General features: G+C 42.9%; 1 protein-coding gene across 1 annotated transcript; it reads right to left on the reverse strand.

Moving 5' to 3' along the window:
* Window positions 1-412: 412 nt before the first annotated feature.
* ARMC10 (armadillo repeat containing 10) lies at window positions 413-27380 on the reverse strand. Its single transcript, XM_036892440.2, has 6 exons — window positions 27123-27380; window positions 11735-11883; window positions 9591-9725; window positions 6850-7026; window positions 2356-2427; window positions 413-1435 (listed from the first exon to the last, which is right to left on the reverse strand). The coding sequence occupies exons 1-6, from the start codon at window positions 27259-27261 to the stop codon at window positions 1187-1189; spliced, it is 921 nt and encodes a 306-aa protein (XP_036748335.1). The 5' UTR covers window positions 27262-27380; the 3' UTR covers window positions 413-1186.
* Window positions 27381-27412: the final 32 nt, after the last annotated feature.

A 27412-nucleotide genomic window follows, 5' to 3' on the forward strand; every position in this document is an offset into this window, starting at 1 on the left:
CCTTAACACTGACTCCTTTTTCTATTGTAAATTTTTCTTCCAAGTTTGATTTCTGTATCAGGATAACCCTGACAATGCACATTCTTTTGTTTGAGGATTTGTGACTTCCTCTGGAAATCTATGTACTAACAAATGAAATTTAAAGTACTCTTACAGCTTTACTTCAAATACCCGAGTAGTAAAGCTGCTGCCTGCATACTGATTTAATACTACGGATGGTGGTGCTTATGAACTTGAGTATTATAAAACCTGGCTGAATTCAAATATATCAGTAAGTTATTATAGTACCTTATGGTATAAAAATACTATTAAAAAATAGCTGAAAAATTTTTCATATTCTCATTTTAGCCCAATGAAAGATGGAGGAAAATTAATGAATAAAGTACTCTAAAGGGAGAATACATGTAGAACCTTGTGAGTTTTCTCCTTTTTATTTAAAAAAGTTATAAAGGTTATGCTCATGGTAAAAAAATCAAACAGTGGAAGAAGGTATATGCAGAAAAGTCATTTTCTCACTTTCAGCCCCACTTCCAGGAGTCTGGTCGGCACATTCACCTGTTTGTTCTTCTAAGAGCAGGTGACTGACTTTACCGGTTGCCTATGGATGGGCATTTTGACTGATCCCAGTATTTCATACATAGTGTCTGCACTTAATGGCACAGCAAATGGCAGTGAATGAGTACTAGGAAACATTTCTTCTAAACGTTTACAGCTGTCCTTGATGAGAATAATATGATTAGGAAAGACCTGAAAGCGGCATGCCAGGCTGGCAGGTGGCCTCGAGAGCTCAGGATCTCATCCCTGCTAAACGGACTAAGTCCTTCTGACGGTAGTTCTGAAACAACAAATTCATCCCACACTCATGCTGCCTCAGACAAGTAACTGCAATCATTTCAAATCACATAAAAAGGTCGGTTACCTCAAACAGGGAAATGACTGAAGTATCTCAGCAAACAGCAGAAAAAAAAGGTTTCAGAACAAGTTCTTATGTTAGTTTGGTCTCAATAAAACAATCCAAAATAAACCAGAAGACCAAGGCAAATTATAGCTGTGTTAATGATGGAACATGTTATTTAGTATTTAATTCAGCAGCTGAAAAATCCCTTTGTAAGGAAGATGAAAAAGTAAGCTGATGTGCATTACTTCCAGTCTGCATGACTCTGATAAAATATGACCAACCAACCGGTTAGAATTTTGGTATTGTTACCTTTTCCCTCACATCCACATCATGGTGATGAACCAAGGCTCTCATTTTCTGGGCACAGTCTTCTCCATATAACAGGTAAAACAGTGAACCTTTAGTGAAGTCAGGCTGAGCAGCCAAACAGCCTTCCTTTTTGAGGCAGTTATTTATATTCTGAAATAGTATGAGAACTCGAACAAGAATCTCCTTTGCCACGTGGCTGTCATAAAGTGAAAGGAATGATGAATCCACCTGAAATAGGAAACAGGTATTGTAATATATATGAATATTTTTCACCTACATTTTCATTTTAAAATTGCATTCACTACATTTTAAAAATCAGAAAATTATCCCTAAGACTGCACACCATAAAGTAAAATCTTACACACCCCTATCATGTATCCAAATGGAAAAAAGAGGTTTCCTATTTTAACTGAAAAATACTATTTCCTTGAAAGCCTAGAATGTTGTCATTTGGGAAAACATAAATTTCCTTTTCACGATCCATCAGATAGTCTTCATGGGAATTCACTAATTCACCAGGCAAGCGTTTACTGTGCCCATACCCTGCAAGGCACAGGGCTGGGGCACGGTGAGAAGATGGACACAAGAGGGCCCTTTTCTACAGGAGTTAAGGCTCATTCTATTTCTGCTCCATCTCTGCTTCCTTTAGTGTACTTATCACAGCTTCTAAGTCTCTTGTTTGTTTCTTTCATTTTTTTTGGTGTGGCTCTTCTCCCTAGACTAAGCTCTAACAGGACAACACCATGTCCTGCCGTGCTCAGAGGTGTATCCTGGCACTCAGCCCAGCACCTGGCACATGCCAGGGACTCGATAGATGCTAGTGTTTCAGTGGCTATTAAGATACATGTGAACATAAAAAGGTCAAGTATAAAAGGTTTGATGACATTAGCTTACCCCAAAATTGGGTAGAGAGAAAAATGGTAATTTGTTGCTAGGGAGAAATTTTCGAAAACAATTTTTAAAAGTAAAATATGTTCATTACAGGAAACTTAGAAAATTCACACAGGCAAAAAAGAACCAAAAAAGCACCTGTAATATTGTTCCTTAGAGATAATCTCTGTTAACATTTTGAGATAAATCTTTTCAGGTTGGTGTGTCTAAATCTATGTATTTGTAATATTTACAAAACAAATATGTAAGCTATTTACTTGGGCACCAAGTAGTCTTTCTGCCATGGCTGGATTTTCAGACAAATTCAAGAGCAGTTTCAAAACTTGAACCTGAAATAAAAATAATATCGATTTATTACAGACCAGCAAGCATGAATTCTCTCTCCCCTGCATGCTATCCTCTCACCATGTCCACATTTTAAAGTCCTGCCTATGCTTCAAGGTCTGGCTCATACTCTCCTCCACGGAGCCCTCTCAACTCCTCTTACTTGACAGCGCTTGCTCCCTGAGCTCTTCTGACACTCGGCACTGCTCTCAGAGCGCCTACCACACCACAGTGGTACCTAAACCCTGCTTTTTCCAACTACAGTGTTAGAGAGAGTATTATGAGTTTGTCTTCACTATCCACCCCCAACCCACACATATCATACCCAACACCTGGTAAGCTTAACATAAATGATCTTTGTTATGATTACTGTTAAGTGAAACATGATCTCTGGAACAAAAAAGTAATCTCTCAAAGGTTAGTTTATTTCTATTTTAAAATATGAAAATTTTGGAACAGTTTTCTTACCAAGACTAAATAGATGATGGTATGGCCCTTTACAGTAGGTTACTATGAATCTTTGAGCTTATTTTTTTATGTGAAAAATATTTTCTCATCATTTAAATAGGCAATGATATAATCAGCAAACAAATGTTAACCTATAGCTGAGTAGCTAAAATATCAGCATGCTTACATCTTATGCCTGTTAAGTCAGGACTGTATCCTATGGGGGATATGTTCTAAGACCCCCAGTGGGAGCCTGAAACTGCGGATAGTACTGAACCATATATATACACTATACATACATTTTTTTCCTGTACATACATACCTATGATAAAGTTTAACTTCTAGACACAATCAGATGCTGATAATAAAACTGTAACATACTGTCATAAAATGTGATTATAATCTTGAAATTTTATCTTACTGTACTGTACTCACCCTTCCTGTGAGATGATAAAATGCCTACATGGGAAGTGGGGTGAATGACGCAAGCATTGTGACAGTGTTACTAGTACTGACCCTTCCGACCAGATGTCAGAAGGAGAATCATCTGCTTCCAGACTGCGGTTAACCGCGGGGGAAGTGAAACCGTGGGTAAGGGAGGACTACTGTAACAAAAACAGTCAAGAATTCCTCCTTTAAAACAAAGGTCATGTAAAACTCTACTTCCTACAAGATACCTCAAGTTACAGAAAGCAAGGAGTATGGAGGGGGTCCTGACATCAGGAAAAGGTAATAAATGTGCTAGTGGACTTAGAAGGAAACTAGATGTTTATAAAATGTTTTTTGTTACAAAATACATCATGTATTTACTATGGAACATTTTTTTAAAAATGGCAGGAAAGCATTAAGAAAAGGAAATTCACCCATATTTCCATGAACAGACATGATCACTATGAAGTTTTAGTATTTTCTTTCTGATTTTTAGGCTTCTATTCTACATACTCATGTATTCCTTTGATGATGTTGTACCTACCAATTTGTTCATTAAGAAGGAAGATACAAGCCTTTGCTGATTTAATTTTTTATCAACTATTTAAAAAATACTTTATAAAATTAATACAAGGTCATGATAAATTCCAAACAGTGCAGAAAGGAACTAGATTAAAAACAAAAAACCACCAACCTAACTGCTCGTTCCACTCCCCACTCAGAAACCACCGCTAACAGTTTCATGTACATGCAGAGACCATGTTTTTCAAGCACACATCTTTTATGAATTAGTCTCTCTCCCTGGAGGTCACCGTCAGACCCGGTCCAGCCCAACTGGCTGTCAACAACACCAAGAATAAATGTTAGGAATAAACACTTGTCTCCAACATCAATATGCTTTGATTAAGAAAATGGGAACAAGAGTTCTGGAGTAGGACAGTCCCACACCTGTGGAATAAGCCCGGATGAAGTCAGTAAAATCTAAAAGCCCACCAGTGCTCAGTGAGAGCAGGTGTACAAAAGGGAAGAGTAATGGCAAGAGTTATTTTGTGTCCTGAACGACCACTGCATATTGCTATGTTCTGCAAAAGGGAGTTAAACATGAGAAGAAAAAAAAAAAAAAGAGCACAACTACAGATTAAACAGCTACAGATATCCCCTGCTTTTCACAAGTTCACATTGTGCCACTTCACTTTTAAGAAAAGACCTACATTACTTGTTTTCACTAACCAAAAGAAATCTGAAGCCGATACTTGTTTTAACAAAAAAAAGAAAGAAAAGAAAGGAAGAACAGCATTCATCATTCGTGTTGCAGAGGGCCATTACAGGGGCGGCAGCGTGTGCACCCCAAGCAGCAAGAGGGGCCCACCAAGCCCCTATCTGGGAGCCACACCAGCACCAAGCCTCTGTAGGTGTGAACTGTGTGAGCTTCTGTGCTTTATATCTTGGTATATTTTGTGCATCCATTAGCAAGATGTGTCTTTAGGTATCAGAAAAGCCTAAGAGAAGTTATCTTTTGGGTCTGGGGATGCTCAAAAATTTTGCCATATAAATTAATGGTAATGCTTCCCTGCTTTACGCTATTCCAGCTTACACAAGGTTTCACAAAAGGTTTTATGGGAACACTCTACTTTCAGAAAGCGGGGACCTATATGTGTACTTTGGCTTGAAACCTTATTAAGTCTGTTTTTCTCTTATCACATGTGCCATCTTGTGGTGAATGCAGAACATTTCTTTTAAGCTATTTTCTTTGCTCTTACTGCAGACATAACAAATACAAGGTTTATGTTAATCTTCCACTATTTGTACTTAGTTATGAATCAGTGTTTTTCCTAAAAGATTATTATTACAGTACAGTGAGATCCCTTATTAAAAGTAAGATTTTTATCACTTTGGTGGTTATTTAATAAGAAAATATATAATAATGGATAACATTTTCCCACTTACAAACGGATTACCATCGAAAAGTTGATTTGCAATTTGGAACTTTAAACTCACTTTTTAAAAAAAAATTCATTTTATCATTAATCTATAATTACATGAAGATCATTATTTACTAGACTCCCCCTTTCACCAAGTCCCCCCCACAAACCCCATTACAGTCACTATCCATCAGCATAGATGCCGTAGAATCACTACTTGTCTTCTCTGTTAAACTCACTTTTTATGGAGAAACATTATTATAATTGGTGGTTAGGTCCCAGACAGACCAAAAAAGCAAATTTTCTATCCTAGAAATACCATACTAGGCAATGCAATGGAAAAAACAACAAAACAAAAATAGAACATACTATTGTGGTATGAGTCACCTTTTCAAAAGTCATAAAATATATTAAAACATAGGTCATGTCTGAGATGGATCTACAGAGCCACAAGGCCAGACTCGCCTGGCTATGTGCTTGGTGTTTCTCCTAAGGTTTTGGGTAAAGCAGCTGAGAGAGGCAGAAGAGATATTTTTTTTCCCCACAGCTGCAAGGCCTTGGGTGGAGGGAAGGGAGTTTCCACTGGGCTTCAGGGGCTGGAAGTTACTTTGCTCCTGTGGAGAGAATATTGATGGGTGCATGCATTTTGGAAACTGCCTATGGATGAAGCAATATTGCTAAAATGTTGCTGATATTATTATTACATTTAATTCCAAATGCCTTTGGGTACATCTTGGGTCAGATCTGTAAGTAAGTCTGAGCACTGGAAATGTGGAAAGGCCATATAAAAACATCTCCGAACAAATTTTAAAAGGACAATAGTGAGGCTCTCCTGTAACCACTATCTGATAACCTCAGGAATAACATCAGTGATATTGAGTATTTGGGGTTTGGTTTCACATTTGGTCCTTCTAAAATGTTAATGCATTTTTCTCTCAACTGTGTCAAAGAACACAGACCAATATGGCAAAGTACTGATGAAGAATCAACCCAACTTCAGAAACTGACTAGTCTAACTTCTGTATTTACCCTTTTTCTTGAAAAATGGCACTTGTAAGAAGGCACACTAATATGAGGGGTTTACTCAAGTAACTTTCAGAAGGTGTTTCCTGAGATCCTGTATAGTTCAGGTCAATCGCTACTGCCTCCTACAGCTACGTAACTGCGCAAAGAGAGGCACTGACACACCCATTACAAAAACTGAAAACGGTTTTATGAAAGACTTTTCAACAAATAATGGCTGAATCAAAAAAATGTCCTGTTAACCCTGAGGTAAGCAGAAAATTCAATTAACCAGTACCACAACTCCAAGATTTCTTTTAATCACAATGTTCCTCTATCTGGTGAGGGGGCAGCTAGCTACCTCACTTCAGCAAAACATAAACTGACTTTTGGAAAACCAAATGAAATAACAGATTATTTTCACAAGTTAATTCTGCAATACAACATTAGAAGATAAAAATAATGTACTCCCTTGGGCCTGTGCAAGGGTTTTTAATAGACTTTAATGAAACTCTCTTTTTTAAGGGACATCAACTTTGGATAAGCGACTTGTAAATTCACTTCCAAACTTAATAGGCTTGATGCAATATCTCTTCGTAGCTCAAGTAATAATGACTTCATTCGTACCTTGGTGCTTCCATTTCCTGTAAGCAACACATGGAACAGGTCTGTGATGTAACTGCTAAGCATGTGCTGGTGGTCATTGGTGACAGTCATGTTTGTTAACAATCTCAGTCCAGCCAGCTGCACAGCGGAGTCCAACAGACCAGAGAAGACATCCTCACAGACTTGATTGATGTACACCTGGAGGTGGGGGAAAACTGTGTGTATCTTAGAATCTCCAAAGGTCTTCTATTGAGCATAACTTTCTGCACAGTGGAGGAGGGTGGCTTACTCAGGGTGAGACTGGCCCCTCAGAAAAGATGACATTTCTACCTAGCCCTAAAAGCTTCCCTTGTTAATGCCAGACACTGTGCTGGCAAATACACCTCACTCAGACATTTTACAGACAAGGACTTTAACTTAATCTTCAAGGAGCCTGGACGCCTGGCCCCACATAAGCCAGCTGGTGGGGGGAGCAGTGTCCAATGCCAGAGACCATGCTATCAATCCCAGCGGCCTCTCACATGTTACCTTTCTGGGTCAACGGGTCTGGGCACACCAGGGAGATGTGTGAGGCCATTCTGCATCATGGTAAGTACCTTAATGAGGATCTAGGAGCTACATCATGTTAGAAGTAAAGAACAGTGGGGACAAAGTGCAATAGGATTTTTCTCTAGAATTAGTTCTATTGAAAATAAGCAGAGGCTGAACTATATTTGATCCAAGGTTCTTATCTACCTAGGTATGTGTACATGAACTCCTTCATAATATTGTTTCCCACAACTGGCAAAAAGTACTGGCAGCCTCCTATTTCACACATCATAGAACCAAACCTACCTAGCGTGACGGAAAATTTTCTGAAACTCTGCTTTCTACGTCTGGCCTTGATCATTCCAGCTTGGAAAAATTATGTCTTACAGATAACTGATATCCATCTAACTAAATCTGAACTCCACCAAAAGTTCTAACTGGTAATAAAAGCTTCCCAACATAAAATGCTAAGAAATTACCACCTGTGCCAAATGCCAGTATTAACTTAAACAAAAACACCCAAAGGTATTCACGTTATCATAGAAATAAAGGTAATGGCAGTAAAGCAAACAGAGATTAAATTTTTAATCTGGTTTCAGATCTACATGATATCTGTTGAGTCAGCTGGCCCTCTTTGGTCACAATTTCATTACACATGCATCTTTTTAAAAATGGCTTTTCCTTAGCTCTTTATACATCATGTATTTTGTATGATGCTGGTATCTTTCAAGCATATCCTAAAATGTGTTGAGCATTTACATCCTTTCTCTTGGAATTTTCTCCTTCCCAAACCACACCTGGAAAAACCTTAGACATTCCTAAAAGCCAGGCTGTACTCTACTTTCACAGAAACTTTTGGATGAGATTTCTCCTTTCCATGTACCCAGTGATGTTTCATTACATTTTTCCTCAAAGCACTCCATCACGTTCTGCCTTGAATTACAGCTGTTAAGGACTTACCTCACCCTTCCTTCTAGTTTTTTTCAAAACAAGAGTTAATCATGTTCATTTCTAAACTCTACTACAGGATCTCAATAAATGCTGAATTAACATAATTTCCCAATTACTGTATCTTTCTGCTGATGTTATCTGACTGTGGCTTGTTCTTCTATCACATGTGGATTAAACTGAGCCCCAAATTCAGAAGGCAACTGCACTTTTACTGGCTGGCTCAGGTCCCTCTCTCCTCTGCCTTATCCTCCATCAAAAATGGGCAGAGGACCTGAATAGACATTTTTCCTAAGAAAACATATAGATGATCAATAGGTTCATGAAATGATGCTCAGCGTCACGAGTGACCAGGGAAAGGCAAACCAAACCGCGATGAGGTGTCACCTTGCCCCTGCTGGGGCGGCTGCTCCCAAAGACAGGAGGTAAGGGCTGGAGAGGATGTGAGGAGGAAGGAGCCTGTGTACTGTTGGTGGTTGGTACAGTCATGATGGAAAAAGAGTACGGAGGTTTCTCAAAAAATTAAAAACAGAATTACCCAGTGACCCAGCAACCCCACTTCCGCATGCATACCCGAAAGAAGGGCAAGCACTCTCAAAGAGATCCCTGCACCTCCATGTTCACTGCAGCACTATTCACAACAGTCAGGGCAGTGAAATGACCCAAGTGTCCCCCGACGGATGAATGGGTGAAGAAAACATGGTCCCTATAAACAATGGACTGTTCTTTAGCCATAAAGAAGGAAATCCTGTCATTTACGACTAATGGATGGACCTTGAGGGCATTATGCTTATGGAAGTTAAGTCAGACACAGAAAAGTACTGCATCATCTCACTTTTATGTGGAGAGTCTAAAATAGATGAACACATAGAAACAGAGCGCAGCATGCCGGCTGCCAGCTAGGGGCTGATGGAGGTGAAGGGAATAGGGAGCTAACATATAGTGGGGTGACTACAGGTAACAGTACTGCATTATATACTTGGAAGTTATTAAGAGTAGGTCTTATATGTTCTTACCACACAAACAAAAAAATTATATGAGGTATCAGCTAACACCACAGTGCTATTCAGTTTGCAATATATACTTGTATCAAATCATCACACTGTACACCTTAAACTTACACAATGTTATATGTCAGTTTTATCTCAATAAAGCTGGAAAAAAAATTAAGATAGTTCTTGGCCATATTATAAAAGATAGTCTACTAAAGTCTCATTACTTACTTTTTTGTTATTTTCTCTTTCATTTAGAGAAAACTTACACATCTGTGATGTCAGATAACTTACTTTTACCTTGACTTGATTTTCAACATTCACACTCAGGTTATTCAGCGCATTTAAAGCTTTCTCTTTAATACTGTGGTTGGGACTGTTGATTTTGCTTCCAATGATGGGAATGCCACCCAAGTCACGAATAATGACCTAAGAGAGAAAAAGCAGGATCATGAGTTCAACACGTGCTCCAATTCTTCAAATTCTTTGCATCTACAAATACAATTATAAACTAATGGCTCTTTGGAAATACCTTTACCATCTATCAAAAAATTAAGGACTTTTTAATTCTTAAAATTTTTTTCTAATCCATAATTGTAGCGGTAATTAAAATCAACTGAAAATAAATTATTAAGATGCATAGTTACATAAATACAGCATGGAGCTCTACAATGAAGGTTTGCACAGCTACTGCAATGACCTGAAAGCAATTTACAAACAAAATTACTTTGAAATAAGTTATATGACTTCTCTAGAGGCAAATTTGGGAAGTATTATGATTTAGAATACTAAAGTAGTGTTTTGTTAAAATATACTCTTTGGAACACTAATCCGTCAAGATGTTAACAGATGTTCTATTAAGAAAAAAAAGGTTAAATAAGTTTGGGAAACTGGGTATAAAAAAAACATGTTTAATGTGAAGCATTCATATGTTCAAGTGCATTGGGAATCGCCAAGAGTGGAGTACTGAATATAATATTTCTACGAAATATACACAAAAAGAGGGTCATTTTTCAATGGGGGACACCTATGAACATCTTGAAGAACTGGAGCTGCAGTTTGAAAAGTGGCACCTGAATTTTCTAAGGAAGAATAATCTGTAGATTCTCACCCTTAACTGCAACACCATGTTACTATGTGCCTTTGGCTCCAATACTGAAAGTTGTGTCAACTGATTTCTTACAATAAAAGTAAGCTGAAAATTACTCCTGTCAGGTCAACACATGCCATTCTATCAGAAAAAGAGAGAAAGAGTATCTTACTGTCATCTACTTTTTATCAACAGCCCAAAACCCTACTGTACTGTTAAGGGTGGGCTTAGCACTGAGAGAAAAAGGAACTCCCTCTGCAATTCCAGGTTTTTCCCAAGGATTTATCATTACTAGAAAATAGTCTTTTCTTTTTTAACTATGTTATTAAAGCAGATTAAGGCACTAGAATTGATGACAAAGGGCCCTGACTCTCACCAGCCCTGCCAAGAAAGCACCTGTTTAAGCAGTGGCTACTGATCCACTCTGACTACAGTTTCAGAGGGACATAAAACTATGGCATCAGAAATACCCAATACAGGTGTGCTAATCAATTAGTCACCCCCTTTGGTGTTTTTGTTTGCCTGGCACCCCTCCTTCCCCTGGGGCAGACAGGGCTCATCCTCTATCCCATACAGTCCCTGATGCCGGAAACAAATGCTACTCCTGGGTATCCAAGTTAACTGAGCTCAGTATTTCCCCTTTTTGGTTTAAAATAATTTAAGTTGGGTTCTGTCACTTGCAATTGAAAGTGTCTTAATACACAAACATTTTTTATATATCCCTAAAAATCTCTTGAGTTTTACAGTAAACCTCACCATGTTAGAGAAAACTGGGCTGATATACAGTATAAGTTCAAAATTTTGCATTCATGACAATGTTAACAAAAGCTGAAAATGATTACAAAAATTGTTTACTTTCTACATGTGGGAGAGGGAGAGAAGGAAGCAATCAAATTATGCTCTTCAGTCTTTGTGTTAAGTCTCTACTCGTAGAGATGTTTATGCTGCTAGTGGTTGTCAGAGTGTGGTCCCGGGACCACCTCCATCCAACCATCCTCAGAAGACTTGTATTCAGTGTATACTTAAAAGTCAGAGGCTTTCATTGTTTTACTGCAGCAGTGCTGAATTTTTAATTAAAATAGGTCACACAGTGCTAAGTGCTGATAAATTAGACACACTTACTCCAAATGTGATGCCTGTGACCAACTTCACAGGGTTCTAAAATCCTATTGATAATCTTATTATTAGGATGCGCTTTTCAGAAGTAAACAAACATTATGCTGTAGGTATACACAGCTGCACTGTACAGATGATGAAACTGAGGCTCTGGGAAGTAACTTCTCAGAATTACAATCACTGCTGGTACACAGAATAGGAGGAGGCTGTCTGCAGAGACCAGGGCACTTACTTGGTTAGCTGAGAAGGCCGCATTGTTGCCCAGAGTGACCAAAGCTCTCTCGATAATTACAGGATCCTCAGTTGACTCAAGCAGGTAAAGGAGTTTCTCAAGTTGTTCAGCATTTAGGACATCATCATATGAACCATCGGTTAAGTCTTCTGCAGAAGAACAAAGTTATGTAAAGTTCATTTAAAATCAGTATGAGATTTAAAAAAAATTAAGAACAGTATTAAACACATATCTGATATTAGGCAGTTTTAAGCACTTCATATGCTTTATCTCTTAGAAGAAGATACTATTATAATTCTCAATTTACAGACTGGAAACTGAGGCTTACAGACATTAAGAAATTAGCCAATGGTCACTTGGTATTTCTCTTTTAGGAAGGCACTGAATGCCCACAGCATTTATTTCTTCTTTTAAAAATCAGGTTACACCTGTCAAAAGGAACACCTGCTTACAGTAGGTACAGATTAATTAAGGAGCAGAATTTGCATTATGCAGAATTTTTCTGATCATTTTTTTAAGAGCACCTCAGACAGGAGAAAAAGCTAGAGGGTAACCCAATCATGTTGCTAGTGGGGTGTTTTTGCCTGGTTTATATGAACGTGGCCTGAGAGTAGATGCTAGAATGGTCCTGTCGAGGGTGATGGCAAACAGAAAAGCTCTCATTCGGAGTGAAAACTAGAAGAGGCAAATGCTGCCAGTGCTCAGGGACTTTTTGAATTTTACAGCCTATCTTAAAAAAAAAACGTTATTTACAGAAATTGTAAAATGGAAAACCAGAAACAATTTTTTTTTTTACCACGATCATTGTGTTATAGACATAGAACATGATTCCTTCAAAATGGAACTACCATTATACATGTCTACAGCACACTGCCTGAGAGGGATGTTACACATTGGATGCTATATGGTGTCACAATCTGTGCTTTAAAAAAATATTCCAAGTCATTAAAGGTGCTTGTCTTTGTGTGCCAGGATTATGAATGACACAGTTTCAAGTTCATGGACAGTGCACAGTGATGGCAGCTTGGTGCTGAGGACTGAGAGTAGTTTAAGCCTGGAAGGAGCAGGGTGGGGACACGGCATAGGCTGGCTGCAACCTAAACACTGTCTGCTTTTTTCGCAAAGTGAAAATCCCCCTGGGGTTTCTTCTGGCTAGCGCTAACAGCACTAATGCAGGTCTTTCATAGAAACACAGTGTGTCACTTGAACTTTTGAAAAGTGGGAGATATCTGTATTTCTATACATCTTCCCACAGATTTAAAACAAAAAGCTTTATAAATATATAAATTATTTATAAGTAGATAAACACAATTTTATTACGGAATAGTGTTAAATTACGGCATTTTTCCCTTGAAGGGAGGAAGAGCAATACGGTAGTTAAAAGCATGCCAAGGCTATGGAACCAGGCTGTCTAGTTTAAATTCCAAGTAAGCTGATCACCAGTAGAGACATAAGCTCTCTAAATCTCAGTTTTTTCATCTATTTAATGGGAATTAACAGTGCCTTAATTAACCAATTAAGGAGGAGGGTTCTGACACCCAATTCCAATGTTGGGGGTTTCCCCCCACATGTCCAACAGTTCTCCAGACCCTGGATGGATGTCCTGCAGTTTAACTCAATGCTGACACTTTCCACCTGGACACAGGATCAAATCTGACAAGTGGGGAGCTCAGGCCCTGAAGAGAACCCTTCACATCAGATGTCAACTGCAAGCCCATATTGTTATGTGAGCTTCTGATTGCTGGCTATCAATCAGAGGTTCCTACGACCCCTACTTGGGTTACAAGTTAAGCGCTCAGTCCTACAAGATTGCCCCCTGGCCCCCACTTCAGATGCCAGTTCCAAGCCCACGTTGTCACCTGTGCTTCTGACCTACCAGTTATAGATTGAGGGTTCCAATGACCCCTCCTTGGGTATGATTGATTTACCAGAGCAGTTCAGAGCTCAGAGAAACATTTTACTGGCTTACTGTAAAGGGATGTAATTTAGAAACAGCCAGATGGAAGAGATGCATAGGGCAAAGTCTGGGGAGGGGGTGAGGAGCTGCCACCCCTGTACTACACACAGCTGGGTAATAATAAAACTGGCTCCAGAATCCAGATCTTTTCACTCCCAGTTCATTATTCCTCCCCCTAACATCACCATTCCTCCTAATCTATCAAAATGATGAGCCTCATTTAAATTTAGATAAATCCTAACTTCCCTGCTTTAATTTTTAATAAAAACCATATCTTACTTTTTCAGCAAAAAAAAAAAACAACTTAAAATTCTAAACTTTAGAGGATGGCAATCACCAAATACCCAGATTTCCCACTGGTAAGTTTCTGAACTATTACACAGCTGAGGCAGTCAGACGCGCATGTGGGTCCTAGTTCTCCACTTAGCGTTGTGCCAATAAGACTGCAAAAAGAATTTTTAGGCTCTGGTTCACATGTCCTTAAGTAAACTGAGAAGAAATTACAATTCTCACAGGAAATGAAAATTACTGAATAGTATTATAGCAAGATAAATTAAAATATAATTGTCCTGGTACAGAAACATTCCAACCAGGAGCATCCCATGCTTTGCTGTTTATGTAGTCTTATATTTTCATTAAAATAACGTTCACATAAGTTTCTTGCTAGATGTATTCCTGGTTTTTAAAGTTTTTATAACGATCATGAATGAAACATTTTAATTGAATTTTTGAATTGACTATTGCTTGTTTATAAATGCTATTGATTCAGACAAATTTATCTTACATTCAAGTTAGTTTATGGAATTCCTACTGCCTCTACAAGCTATCCAGTTGATTCTCTTGGATTTTTCCAAAAAAATCACTATGCCATCTACTAATAATGTTATCTCCTTTCTAATACTTATGATTTTTTTTTCTTGTTTATCAAGGTTGCCATGACTCTAGGACAATACTGAATAGTAGTTGTGATAGCAGCACTCTTCTCTTCTTCTTGAGTTTAGTAAGGATGCTACTAGTGTTTCACCACTAAATATAATGTTTGGTTTTGGTTTTGACGGATGTTCTTCATCAACTTAAGAACATTTCCTTTTATTTATTCCTAATTTGTTGCAAATTTTTGTCAGAATGAACACAGACGCAGAAATCCTCAACAAAATATTAGCATACTGAATTCAATAATACATTAAAAGGATCACATACAATGATAAAGTGGGATTTATTCTAGGGATGCAAGGAAGGATGGTTCAACATGTGCAATCAATCGATGTGATATACATGAACAAAATGAAGGATGAAAATAATAACCTTAATAAATGCAGAAAAAGCATTTTATAAAATACATCTATTTATGATAAAAACTCTCAACTAAGTGCATATAGAACAAATGTACCTCAACTTAATATGGGTCATATATGACAAACACACAGCTGTCATTACACTGCATGGTGAAAAGCTGAAAGTTTTTCCTCTAAGATCTGGAACAAGACAAAGACACCAATTTTCACCACTTTCATTCAACATAGTGTAAAGGAATGCAGAAAACACCCTAGAGCGAGAGCCACCTAGTTTCCATACCCTAAGGGGGACGAAACTCGTGACAAGACGTTAAGGAATGCTCGTGCAAAGGTCAGGCAAGCGGCGGGTCCCCGTTTCAACTTTATTGGTTCAAGTATGGGATGTGTTTTAAATTCATTGGTTGTGGTAATGTATGGGCTTTGGTGCAATGGCTGTGGAAATCCTATATAATCTATACCTAAAGTTGCTTGGGGGTCGACAGCTCGGACTCGACCTGCATGTCAGGGGAGGTGCTGTCGGCCCCAGCTAGCTGGCTGAATAAAGACTTTGCTTGGATTTACATCTCCGTGCCTGTGTGGTTTGTTCTCTAGAGAAGCCCCGGAGTCCCGAACCCTAACATTTTAGGGGCTCGTCCGGGATCCGAGCGACTTCCCGGAGAACAAGGGACGGCTGGAGGCAAGGTCTGATTGTCCGGACGGGGCAGTGTAATTCGAGGTTCGGCCCCTCGTGTCTGCATAAATCCAGTATAAAGCGGGAGTCGCCATCCCGTGTCTGGTCTCGGGTTAGTGATCCCGAGTAAGGCAGTCCGGGTTGGTAGCCCCGGTACCCAGGTTAGTGACCCTGGGTGAAGCCCAGGTAACCAATCCTGGCCCTAAGGTCCGAGTGATTCGGCCTTAGAAAGGGAAGTCCGATCGGCAGGAACCTGGCGCCTGAGGAGGAAAGGATCGAGCTCGTCACCCCGCGGCAGTCCGAGTGGACGCCTTTCGGGAGAATCACGAGAGTTTTTGAGGATCCTGAAAGTGGTGAGTGTGGTGCGCACCAGAGAGAGAGAAGGACCGCTCCGAGCGAGTGCAATCAAATGTGGTGTGTGTGTTTGGTGTTATTGTTGATTGTTTTATTGTGCATTGGTTTATATTTCTTTTTGCGCTTTTCCCTTTAAGTTTCTCTTACTCTGAGGCTCTCCTGTTCCTGTTCTCTCCGTTCCTCCTTTCTGCCACTAAATCATTCCCCTGCGGGCACGGGTTGGGCAATTAAGAGCCATTAGGGCGCCCGCCGCTGGAAGACTCCCGTGACAGGATAAGGGGGTCACAGCCGCGAATCCCAGATAAATTCGCGTCCCCTGCAGAAGAAAAACTGTGCAACGGCAGGCACTCGTCCACAAGCACATACACTAGTCATCATCTTGTTTAAAGTTGCACTTCTACTTTTTCGCCTTTTGTCTTCCTTGCATTATTTGCCATGGGCCAGACTCAGGCTACTCCTAAAGGTCTGATCCTTTCTCACTTTCTGAAGGTCAAGGAACAGGCCCTAAACATGAGTCTTAGTATCAAGAAAAGTAAGCTTGATACCTTTTGTTCAGCCGAGTGGCCCTCCTTTGGAGTAGGCTGGCTGACCCAGGGGTCTCTTTCCCTGGACCTTATTGGCAAGGTCAAAGCCGTCATCTCCCGGCCAGACCCTGAGGGCCACCCTGACCAGCTTCCCTATATTCTTGTCTGGGAAAATTTGGCCAAGAATCCCCCTTCCTGGCTGAGGCCTTTTTTGGTGGGGAAATTTCACACTGACCCACTAAAAACCTCCGTCTTAGTTGCCCAGGAAGATCTAAAACCCCCTGATCATAGGGCCAGAAACCCTGTGCGCCCAAGTGCGCCGCCTGTTCTCCCTGACAGTTCCCCCCTCTACCCCCCTCTGCCGATTGAGCGGCCACCCCCGTATGCAGGAGAAGGGGGTGAAGCTGCCGGAGGGGTAGAGAACGAGGTTGGGGAGCCCAGCAGGGATCTGGCGGCCACAGCTTCCCCAGACTCTTCAGCAGGAGAAGGCAGGAGGCCGGAAAGAGCTTCCTCACGCTCTCCCGCCCTGGCTCCACACTGGGCGCCAGGTAGAGCGGGAGGAATGCAGTTGAGGCCTCGAGGGGCGAGGGAGCAAGAAGGGGAAGCCCCCTCCTCCACCTCAGAAGAAGCAGTGCCGGTTCTGCCCGTGTGTGCCATCGGTGCAGGCGGTCCGGGCGGAGCTCAGCAATATCAATATTGGCCCTTTTCATCTAGTGACCTTTATAATTGGAGGACTCAGAACCCTCCCTTCTCGGAAGACCCAAGTGTCTTATAGGTCTGGTAGAGTCCATTATGTTCACCCATTGTCCCACATGGGACGACTGCCAGCAGTTGCTCCGCACCCTCTTCACAACGGAAGAGCGAGAGCGCATCCTCAATGAAGCCAGGAAAAATGTCCTCAGAGAAAATGGAAGACCTACTACCCTCCAGCCCATCATTGACGAGGCGTTTCCACTTGCGCGCCCAAACTGGGACTTCGGGACTGCAGAAGGTAGGGAGCATCTCCGGGTCTACCGCCAGACTCTGATGATTGGTCTCCAGGCGGCCGTCAGACGGCCCACTAACCTAGCTAAGGTAAAAACTATTGTTCAGGGAGAAAAGGAAAGCCCGGCCGTGTATCTGGAGAGGCTGTTTGATGCTTACAGGCAATATACCCCCATAAACCCAGAGGCAGAGGAACACAGATCAGCTGTAGTCCTCTCATTCATCAACCAGGCAGCCCCCGATATCTGGAGGAAACTCCACAAGCAGGATGACTTAGGAGAGATCTCTATTAGAGAAATGCTGCAGCAAGCAGAGAAAGTCTTCAATGCTAGAGAGACTCCGGAAGATAGGGAAGAAAGGCTGATGAAAGAGAAATGGGAAGTGCAGGAGAGAAATAGGAAGGAAGACAGAGAATTTCAGAAGAGGGAGAACAAGAAGCAGAGAGAGGAGATGGCTAGGATATTCTTAGCTGGAGTAAAGGGGAGCCCTAGATCTCCTCGAAGAAAGGGACCCCACCCATCCTGGCTAGGACGAGATCAGTGCGCCCTGTGTAAGGGATATGGGCACTGGAAAAGAGAGTGCCCCAAAAGGAAGGAACAAGGAGGAGGGAACCCCGTTAAGACCCTGCACCTAGGAGAGGAGAATTGACGGGGACGGGACTTGGCACCCCTCCCTGAGTCCTGGGTAACCGTGTGTGTGGAGGGGACTCCTATTGGGTTCATGGTAGATACGGGGGCACAGTATTCAGTTCTCAACCAAGCCCATGGTCCCCTAAACCCAAGAAGCACAAGTGTAGTCCAGGGAGTAACAGGGTCCAAGAAATGTGCCTGGACTACTAATAGAAAAGTGGGCCTAGGAAGACATCAGGTCTCTCACTCATTCCTGGTTGTACCCGAAAGCCCCGCACCGTTACTGGGCAGAGACTTATTGACCAAGGTCGGGCGCACATTCATTTTGAACCCGAAGGGATAAAGATCATGGACAAAGAAGGGCAGTCCCTACAACCGGTGCATGTGCTAACCCTATCCCTAGCCAATGAGCATCGCCTGTTTCAGGCAGATCAAGAAAAGGGGGGCCAGGGAGAAATAGACTCTTGGTTGCAGAAGTTCCCTTCTGCATGGGCCGAAACCGGAGGAATTGGTCTCGCCAAACATCTGCCCCCAGTTGTTCAGTTCAAAGCCGCAGCCCTGCCCATTCGAGTCCGGCAGTATCCAATACCGGAAGAGGCTAGGAAAGGGATAGCACCCCATATCCACAGACTGTTAGAGGCTGGAGTCCTTAAATCCTGCCAATCTGCATGGAATATGCCCCCTGCTTCCAGTAAGGAAGCCTGGCAGCAGAGAATACCGACCGGTGCAAGGCTTGCGAAAGGTTAATGAAAGGATCGAGGACATCCACCCCACAGTGCCCAACCCTTACACCTTGCTCAGCCACCTGCCACCCTCACATGTGTGGTATACTACTCTGTACCTGAAAGATGCCTTCTTCAGTATCCCCCTTTCTGAAGTTAGTCAGCCTTTGTTTGCCTTTGAGTGGCAGGAACCAGGGGGAGGAAGAAACGGGCAGCTTACCTGGACTAGACTGCCACAGGGTTTCAAAAACTCTCCCACTTTATTCAATGAAGCCCTAAGCCAGGACCTGGAGCCCTTTCGCAGGAGCCACCCCTGCGTGACATTGCTGCAGTATGTCGATGACTTGTTGCTGGCCACAGAAACCCGTGAGGAGTGCGAAGAAGCCACAGGGAGCTTGTTGGCTGAACTAGGCGAACTGGGATATCGAGCCAGTGCCAAGAAAGCCCACATCTGTCAAAGGTCAGTGATCTACCTGGGGTACAAAATATCTAACGGAGCCAGGTGGCTAACGCCGGCCATGAAACGAACTATTCTGACTATCCCCGTCCCTTTCTCACCCCGGGGAGTGAGGGAATTTCTTGGCTCAGCCAGGTTCTGCAGGCTCTGGATTCCAGGGTACGCAGAAATAGCCCGACCACTATATGAGGCGACCAAAGAAGGGCAGGGCTGGCAATGGACTCAAGAACAACAAGAGGCTTTGACAGACTAAAAGAAGCTCTCCTCCGGGCCCCCGCCTTATCTTTGCCAGACCCAGAAAAACCCTTCATCCTGTTTGTAGATGAAAAGAAAGGAGTGGCTAAAGGAGTCTTGGCTCAGCAGCTAGGCGCATGGAAAAGACCTGTGGCCTATTTGTCCAAGCGACTAGACCCCGTGGCCTCCGGATGGCCACCTTGTCTGCGTATCCTAGCAGCCATTGCTTTACTGGTAAAAGAGGCAGACAAGCTCACTTTTGGCCAGAACATGAGAGTAACAGCCCCACATACTGTGGAGGGGATCCTCAGGCATCCTCCAGGAAAATGGATGACGAATACAAGACTCACCCACTACCAAGGGCTCCTACTAGATTCTCCACGAATTGCCTTCTCCGACCCTGTGATCTTAAATCCTGCCACCCTTCTGCCGGACCCAGATCTGTCGACCCCCATCCATGACTGTAGAGACATCCTCTCCGGAATTATCCAGATGCGAGCAAACGTGAAGGACACACCATTACCAAATTGTGAGCTAAATTGGTACACAGATGGGAGCAGCTTTGTGCAGGAGGGAGTCAGGAGAGCAGGGGCAGCGGTGGTGACCCACGAGGGGGAAGTAGTCTGGAGCGCAGCTCTGCCCCCTGGCACCTCAGCACAGAAGGCGGAACTTATTGCTCTCGCTGAGGCCCTGGAGAGAGCAGAAGGCAAGCGGGCCAACATCTACACAGATAGCAGGTATGCCTTTGGCACTGTCCATGTCCACGGTGCCATTTACCGGGAAAGAGGATTCCGCTCCGCAGAAGGAAAGGAGCTGAGGAATCTACAAGAAGTCCAAAGATTACTAGCTGCTATCGAAAAACCAAAGGCAGTAGCAGTTATACATGTACCGGGCCACCAATCAAAGAAGACGCCTGAGGCCATCGGCAACAAACATGCTGATGCGGAAGCTAGGAGGGCGGCCCTCTCGGACTCCCTTGTACTTGCAGCCCTCGAGGTACCCATACCTGAACTGCCGGCCCTGCCACCCAAACCTGAGTATTCCCCTCAGGATCTTGAGTGGATTAGGAAACAAGTCTTGGGTAGAGTGTTTGAGGAGAGAAATTGGAGTAGGGACCAAGAAGGTAGATTGATCCTGCCAGAAGCATTAGGACAGTACATGCTTGCTAATCTGCATAAGTCCACCCATCTAGGCTGGAAAAAACTGCTCAGCCTTTTCCAGTCTGCGCAGTTGGTGTTTCCCCACCAGAATGAGGCAGCTCGTCAGATCACGAGAGAATGCAGCAGCTGTGCAATGCTGAAACCAGCCCCAAGAGGGCCCCACCTGACAGGTACTCGGGAAAGGGGGAGGACTCCCGGGAGGAGCTGGGAAATAGACTTCACCAAAGTAAAATCAGGGAAGTATGGGTACAAGTATTTGCTAGTTATGGTAGATACCTTCTCAGGGTGGGTGGAGGCTTTTCCAACCAAGCATGAGACAAGCCAGGTAGCAAAAAGATTAATTGAAGAAATTATCCCCCGATATGAGGTCCCTGAAGCCATAGGTTCAGATAACGGCCCGGCTTTCGTTAGCAAGATCCTGCAGGGACTGGACCAGGCTTTGGGGGTAGATTGGAAGTTACATTGTGCTTATAACCCACAAAGCTCTGGGCAGGTAGAGAGAATGAATCGGACCTTGAAGGAGACCCTTTCTAAATTAGTATTAGAGACTGGCGGGGACTGGGTGACCCTCCTTCCCTTAGCCATCTTCCGTGCTCGAAACTCCCCCTATGTACATGGTTTAACTCCATTTGAGATAATGTATGGGGCTCCTCCACCCATAACTCAGCGAGTACAGCTTTCCGGGGCAGGAGACCCAGCCCCTGACTACCTGAATGTGTTGCAAGCTCTCGCTAAAATGCAACAGGAAATCTGGCCCCTGATTAGAGCATATTATGAGGGCGGGAAGATTCCGAGCCCGGAACATGGCATAGTCCCAGGGGACATGGTGTGGGTCAAGAGACACTGAGTGAGGACACTCGAGCCCAGGTGGAAGGGACCTTACGTCGTATTGTTTACCACCCCCACTGCCCTCAAGGTAGATGGTATCGCTCCCTGAGTGCATCACACCCACTTTCAGAAGGTCCTGCCTCATAAGGATCCAGGAGCCCGCGAGGAAGAGTGGAAGGTGCAGCAGCATCCTGCGAATCCTCTAAAACTACACCTAAGCCGAAGATGAAGGGGATCCTGCTGATAAGCGCCTTAATATGGACTTTCGAGGGAACCACATCTGTGAAGCTGATTCCAGAACCCGCAGGAAGACCGGGTTTGGGTCCGTCCGGGTTAGATAACCCCTTGTGGAAGATGGTGCAGGCAGTAGCAGAAACTCTGAACCACACCACTCCCTCCTTCACTGATCCCTGTTGGTTATGCTACCCAGGTTCACCCCCCTTCTATGAGGCAGTCGGGATAAATGGCTCCTACACCATCAACGACTCCTATCCCATTCCTTGGGACAGGGGACCGAGGGGACTTACGATCGCTCAGGTCTCAATCGCTGGTACATGTGTGGGCACAGACCCTACGGCCCAGAGTCAGTTATGCTCCTCCTATAATAACACCACGTGGGAGCCAGGAAAGTGGATTATACCCTCCTCGGGTTGGTGGCTCTGTTCAAAGACAGGCCTCACCCCGGCCCTATCCACCCTTGTGTTCAATGCTAGCAGTGAGTTTTGTGTGCTCGTGGCCATTCTACCTCGCCTAATATATCGTTCTCATGAATCCCTCCTTTCTTTTTGGGAAGAAGTGCCGAGCCCCCACTGGAGAAAGAGGGAGCCTGTTACTGCCCTGACAATTGGGGCCCTCTTCTCCCTAGGGATAGCAGGGGCAGGCACGGGGGTCGCAGCCCTTGTAACTCAGGAACAGGGGCTTACAGCCCTGAGGCTGGCAATTGATAGGGACCTAGAACAACTCCGACAGACAATGTCAGACCTGGAGCAATCCCTCACTTCCTTGTCGGAGGTGGTTCTACAGAACCGAAGAGGCCTGGATCTCCTGTTCTTAAGAGAAGGTGGGCTGTGCGCAGCCTTAAAGGAAGAATGTTGTTTCTATGTAGACAAAACAGGTGCAGTAAGAGACTCCCTGGCCAAACTGAAGAAAGATCTAGAGAAGAGACGTAGAGAATATGAAAGTAGCGAAGGATGGTTTGAGTCTTGGTTCAAATACAAACCTTGGTTCGCTACCCTCCTCTCGGTCATTGCAGGGCCACTGGTCATCCTGCTGTTGCTGCTTACGATTGGCCCATGCATAATTATCAGGCTTGTTAGGTTTGTGCGGGAAAGGATTGACACTGTCCAACTTTTAGTCCTTCGTCAAAGGTATCAGGCCCTAGATGCCGCTGTGGAAGATTCATCAGTTTAGTCAAGAAAAGGGGGGAATGTAAAGGAATGCAGGAAACACCCTAGAGCGAGAGCCACCCAGTTTCCATACCCTAAGGGGGACGAAACTTGTGACAAGACGTTAAGGAATGCTCGTGCAAAGGTCAGGCAAGCGGCGGGTCCCCGTTTCAACTTTATTGGTTCAAGTATGGGATGTGTTTTAAATTCATTGGTTGTGGTAATGTATGGGCTTTGGTTCAATGGCTGTGGAAATCCTATATAATCTATACCTAAAGTTGCTTGGGGGTCGACAGCTCGGACTCGACCTGCATGTCAGGGGAGGTGCTGTCGGCCCCAGCTAGCTGGCTGAATAAAGACTTTGCTTGGATTTACATCTCCGTGCCTGTGTGGTTTGTTCTCTGGAGAAGCCCCGGAGTCCCGAACCCTAACAATAGCACTCTAAGTCTCAGCCAGGGAAATCAGGCATGAAAAAGAAATAGAAAGTATCCCCTCAAAAAGGAAGAAATAAAACTCTATTTGCAGTTGACATTATATTACATATAGAAAACCCTGAAGAATGCCATCAAAAAAACTGTTAGAAGTCATAAACAGATTCAGCAGTTTCAGGATACAAAACCAATATAAAAAAATCAGTTGCATTTCTATACACTGATACAAACTATCAGAAAGAGAAGCTAAGAAAACAATCCTACTTACAACTGTATCAAAAAGAATAACATACTTAGGAATAAATTTAACCAAGGAGGTCAAAGACCTGTACTCTGGAAACTGTAAGACACTGATGGAAGAAGTTGAAGACGACATAAATAAATGGCAAAATACTTGAACTCATGGAGTGGAAAAATGAATATTGTTAAGATGTCCACACTTCTCAAAGTGAATTACAGATTCAATGCAATCTCTATCAAAATTCCAGTGGCATTTTTCCACAGAAATAGAACAAATTGCCCTAAAATTCATATGGAACTACAAGAGACCTGAATAGCCAAAGCAATCTTGAAAACAAAGCTGGGTACATCACATTTGCCGATTTCAAAATGTATTACAAAGCTATAGTACTTTAAAACAGTATATTAGCATAACAACAGACACATAGATCAATAGAAGAGAGCAGAGTCACCAGAATAAAACCCATGCACATATGGCCAATTAATTTATGAGGAAGGAGCCAAGAATATGCAGTGGGGAAGGGACATTCCCTTCAATGAAATGGTGCTGGGAAAACTGGACAACCACAAGCAAAAAGATGCACCTGGTTCACTGCCTTACACCATACACAGAGGTCAGCTCATCATGGACTGAAGTCTTGAACACAAGACCTGAAACCATAAAACTTCTAGGAGAACACATAGGTGGTAAGCAACTGCACATAGGTCTCAGACTGATTTTTCAGACTTGATACCAAAAGCAAAACCAAACAAGTGGGATATCAAACTAAAATGTTTCTGCATATCAAAGGAAACCATCAACAAAATGACAGGCAACCTACTGAATGGAGAAAAATATTTGCAAATCATATGTCTGATGGATGTCTAATATTCAAAATATAAAAAGAACTCATGCAATTCAACAGAAAAGCCAAACAATCTGATTAAAAAATAGGCAGAGGATAGGAATCAACATTTTCCCAGAGAAGATTCACAAATGGCCAACAGGCACATGAAAAAGTGCTCAACATCTCTAAGTATCAGGGAAATGCAATCACATCACAGCCATTAGAATGGCTAGCATCAAAAAGACAAGAAATAACAAGGGTTGGTAAGGATGTGGAGAAAGGGAACTGTTGGGAATGTAAATTGGTGCAGCCACTATGGAAAACAGTATGGAAGTTCCTAATAAAAAATTAAAAATACAGCTTTAGTCTAGCGATTCCACTTCTGGGTATTTTTCTGAAGAAAACAAAATCATTATCTCGAAAAGATATATGCACCTCTATGTTCACTGCAGCATTATTTACAATAGTCAGCACATGGAAACAACCTAGGTGTCCACTGATAAATGAATATATAAAAAGTGGTGTGTGCAGAGAAGTAGTGATTTTACAGCATCTTACTACACAGATGGACAGTGACTGTGAAGGGGTATGTGGGGGGGACTTGGTGAAGGGGGGAACCTAGTAAACATAATGTTCTTTCTGTAATTGTAGATTAATGATGCCAAAAAAAAAAAAAGAAATGCAAGGCAAAAAAAAAAAGTGGTGTATGTGCGTGTATATATATATATATATATATATATATATATATACATACACATAATATAATACTATTCAGCCATTAAAAGAAAAGAGAAAAGATAAGAACTCAAGACACAGAGAACGAATGGTGGTTGCTGGATGCAAGGGTGGGCTAAGCGGTGCAATAAAATGGGTGAAGGTGGTTATAGGCACAAACTTCGAGTTATAAGATAAATTGGTCCTAGGATGTAATATACAGCTTGTGACCATAGTTAACAATACTATATTGTATACCTGAAAAGTTACTAGGAGAGTAAATCTTAATAGTTCTGATCACAAGCAAAATTTTATATGGTGATGACTGTCAACTAAACTTACTGTGGTGATCGTTTCGCAATATATAGATCTATATCTATCTATATATATATCAAACGATTATGTCATACCTAAAATGAATAGTTTTATGTCAATTATATCTCAATTTAAAGAAAGAGATCACTCTTTGAAATCTAAGGATGATGCTAACAAAATGGGCATATTTCAAGTCTTCTTCAAAGATAATGTGGAGCTTCAAGAAAGGACTGTGAACAACTTATTTTGTAAACTATCTGACTTAAGGTAATGGTGATTTTGGGAACTGGTAAAATTAAGTTTAAAAGTAAGCCTGTTAGTGTTCATCACCTTGAGTCAGTGTAAGTGAGAAGGTATTGGAGTCCAGGCCACCTAACCAATTACTTATCTAGAAACAGTAAATATTTAACAAAGACAATAAATTAGACTTTGTACTTAAGGGTATATACAATCTTTTCTTTTTAATGGCATTTTCCCTGTGCCAAAAGAGAAAGTGACCCACTACCTCCCCCTCCATTTCTTAGGAGAAAATCTGTAAATTCTTTGTCTCCTTCATATAAATTTACTTTTTAAAAGTGAAGTAAGTCTCTTGCCAATTGACCAAAGTCTTCCTTAGCGACTTTGGGGGCAGGTGTAATGTAAACGTTGAGGAACTGCCCCCATTTCCTTGTCCCTGTTTGAGTTAGGCTTCGTTCCATGCTGCAACTACCTGTTTATCGTAAAGATACTGGTTAAGTCTTATTTTTCCTCCGGCTAACGGCAATTAGCTAACACAGCGCCACCCCAATTACCAGTGATTTGGGGATGCACTATGTGTGGCAAATGGTGCTGTCAAGTCCTCTTAAGGACAAGTTACCGTTTATCTTGAGAATACGTAGGTAGTACGGAATGGGTGTATCTGCAGCAGTGAGAATTCTGTCTTTGCAATCCCATTAGCAGATTCCCTGTCACGGTTTAGCAATCTGGTTTCATGCTTATTCAATAATAAAGCTATTCGTTCTTTTCTATATTTGTGGAAAGGAGTTTCTTGGTTGGCAGTCTTTTACTTCGAATTATTTCCCCAACAGCTTCCAAGACGTGAAACATCCAGAACATTCAGCAAATTGATAGAATCCTGAACGCACCAATCAACTTTTGGACAGAAACCTCATCATGCATTTATCCGCCAGGAGGGTGTCCCCTATGCAGACAACTGTTCCAACTTGATATACAGATACGTGTAACCCCAGGATCTCTTTGTAACTGTGCACATACATGTACCACTTGAAGGTACTTCCTGTGGCAACTGTACGCAGAATTTCACCCACCTCCCCAGGCCCCGCAACACCCCGTCCACACACGGGGGGCCTTGAGTAACTCAAGGGCTGGGAACAAGCTTTAACTGAGAGGTAATTAACATGCATTTGAGAAACTTAATTCTCCGCTGTGACGCCGAACAGTAAAGTTTGGCAACTTTTTACCCCAGATTTTGAACACAGAAGTGGAGGCTGGGAAGCGGACGATCGGCCTTCCGCACCTGGGCTTCCCGACCTCGCCCCTCTCAGGAAACACCCTCCCTCCCCTGGCTCGTCTCTCATCACTCCGAGCACAGGAAAGCCACCGGCGCCCGAGGGGAAGGCCTCAAGCCCCGTTCCCGCCCACCTGCCAGGCCCCGGGCCTCACCTGCGGACCGCGAGGGGCGCCGCCCGAGCTCGCGGCCGCCTCGCCGCTGGCCTCGCACAAGCCTGTAAATGCAGTAGCAGGCTCCCGCCCCGAGCACTAGGCCCGCCGCCACCCACACCGCATTCCGGGCGCCGCCCATGCCGCCGCCGGGGCCGGGCGCAGCGCTGGCCTGGCGCGCGAGGCTCGCGGGGGCCGGCGCCGGGGTCTCCGAGGCCAGCAGGCTCCACCACCGCCAGAGCAGAGAGGAAATGGGGTCTGAGCTCCGCCTCCCGGAAACGATCCAGCTCCAC

This window comes from Manis pentadactyla, chromosome 7 (assembly GCF_030020395.1).
Source record: "Manis pentadactyla isolate mManPen7 chromosome 7, mManPen7.hap1, whole genome shotgun sequence".
NCBI classification, from domain to species: Eukaryota; Metazoa; Chordata; class Mammalia; order Pholidota; family Manidae; genus Manis; species Manis pentadactyla.

Coding starts and splice junctions, on each gene's coding strand:
- ARMC10 (XM_036892440.2), bottom strand. CDS start 27,261: ATGGGCGGCGCCCGGAATGCGGTGTGGGTGGCGGCGGGCCTAGTGCTC. Junction 11,884..27,122: donor GCGCCCCTCGCGGTCCGCAG/GTGAGGCCCGGG, acceptor GTTCTTCTGCAG/AAGACTTAACCGATGGTTCA. Junction 2,428..6,849: donor CAGGAAATGGAAGCACCAAG/GTACGAATGAAG, acceptor TTTTTATTTCAG/GTTCAAGTTTTGAAACTGCT.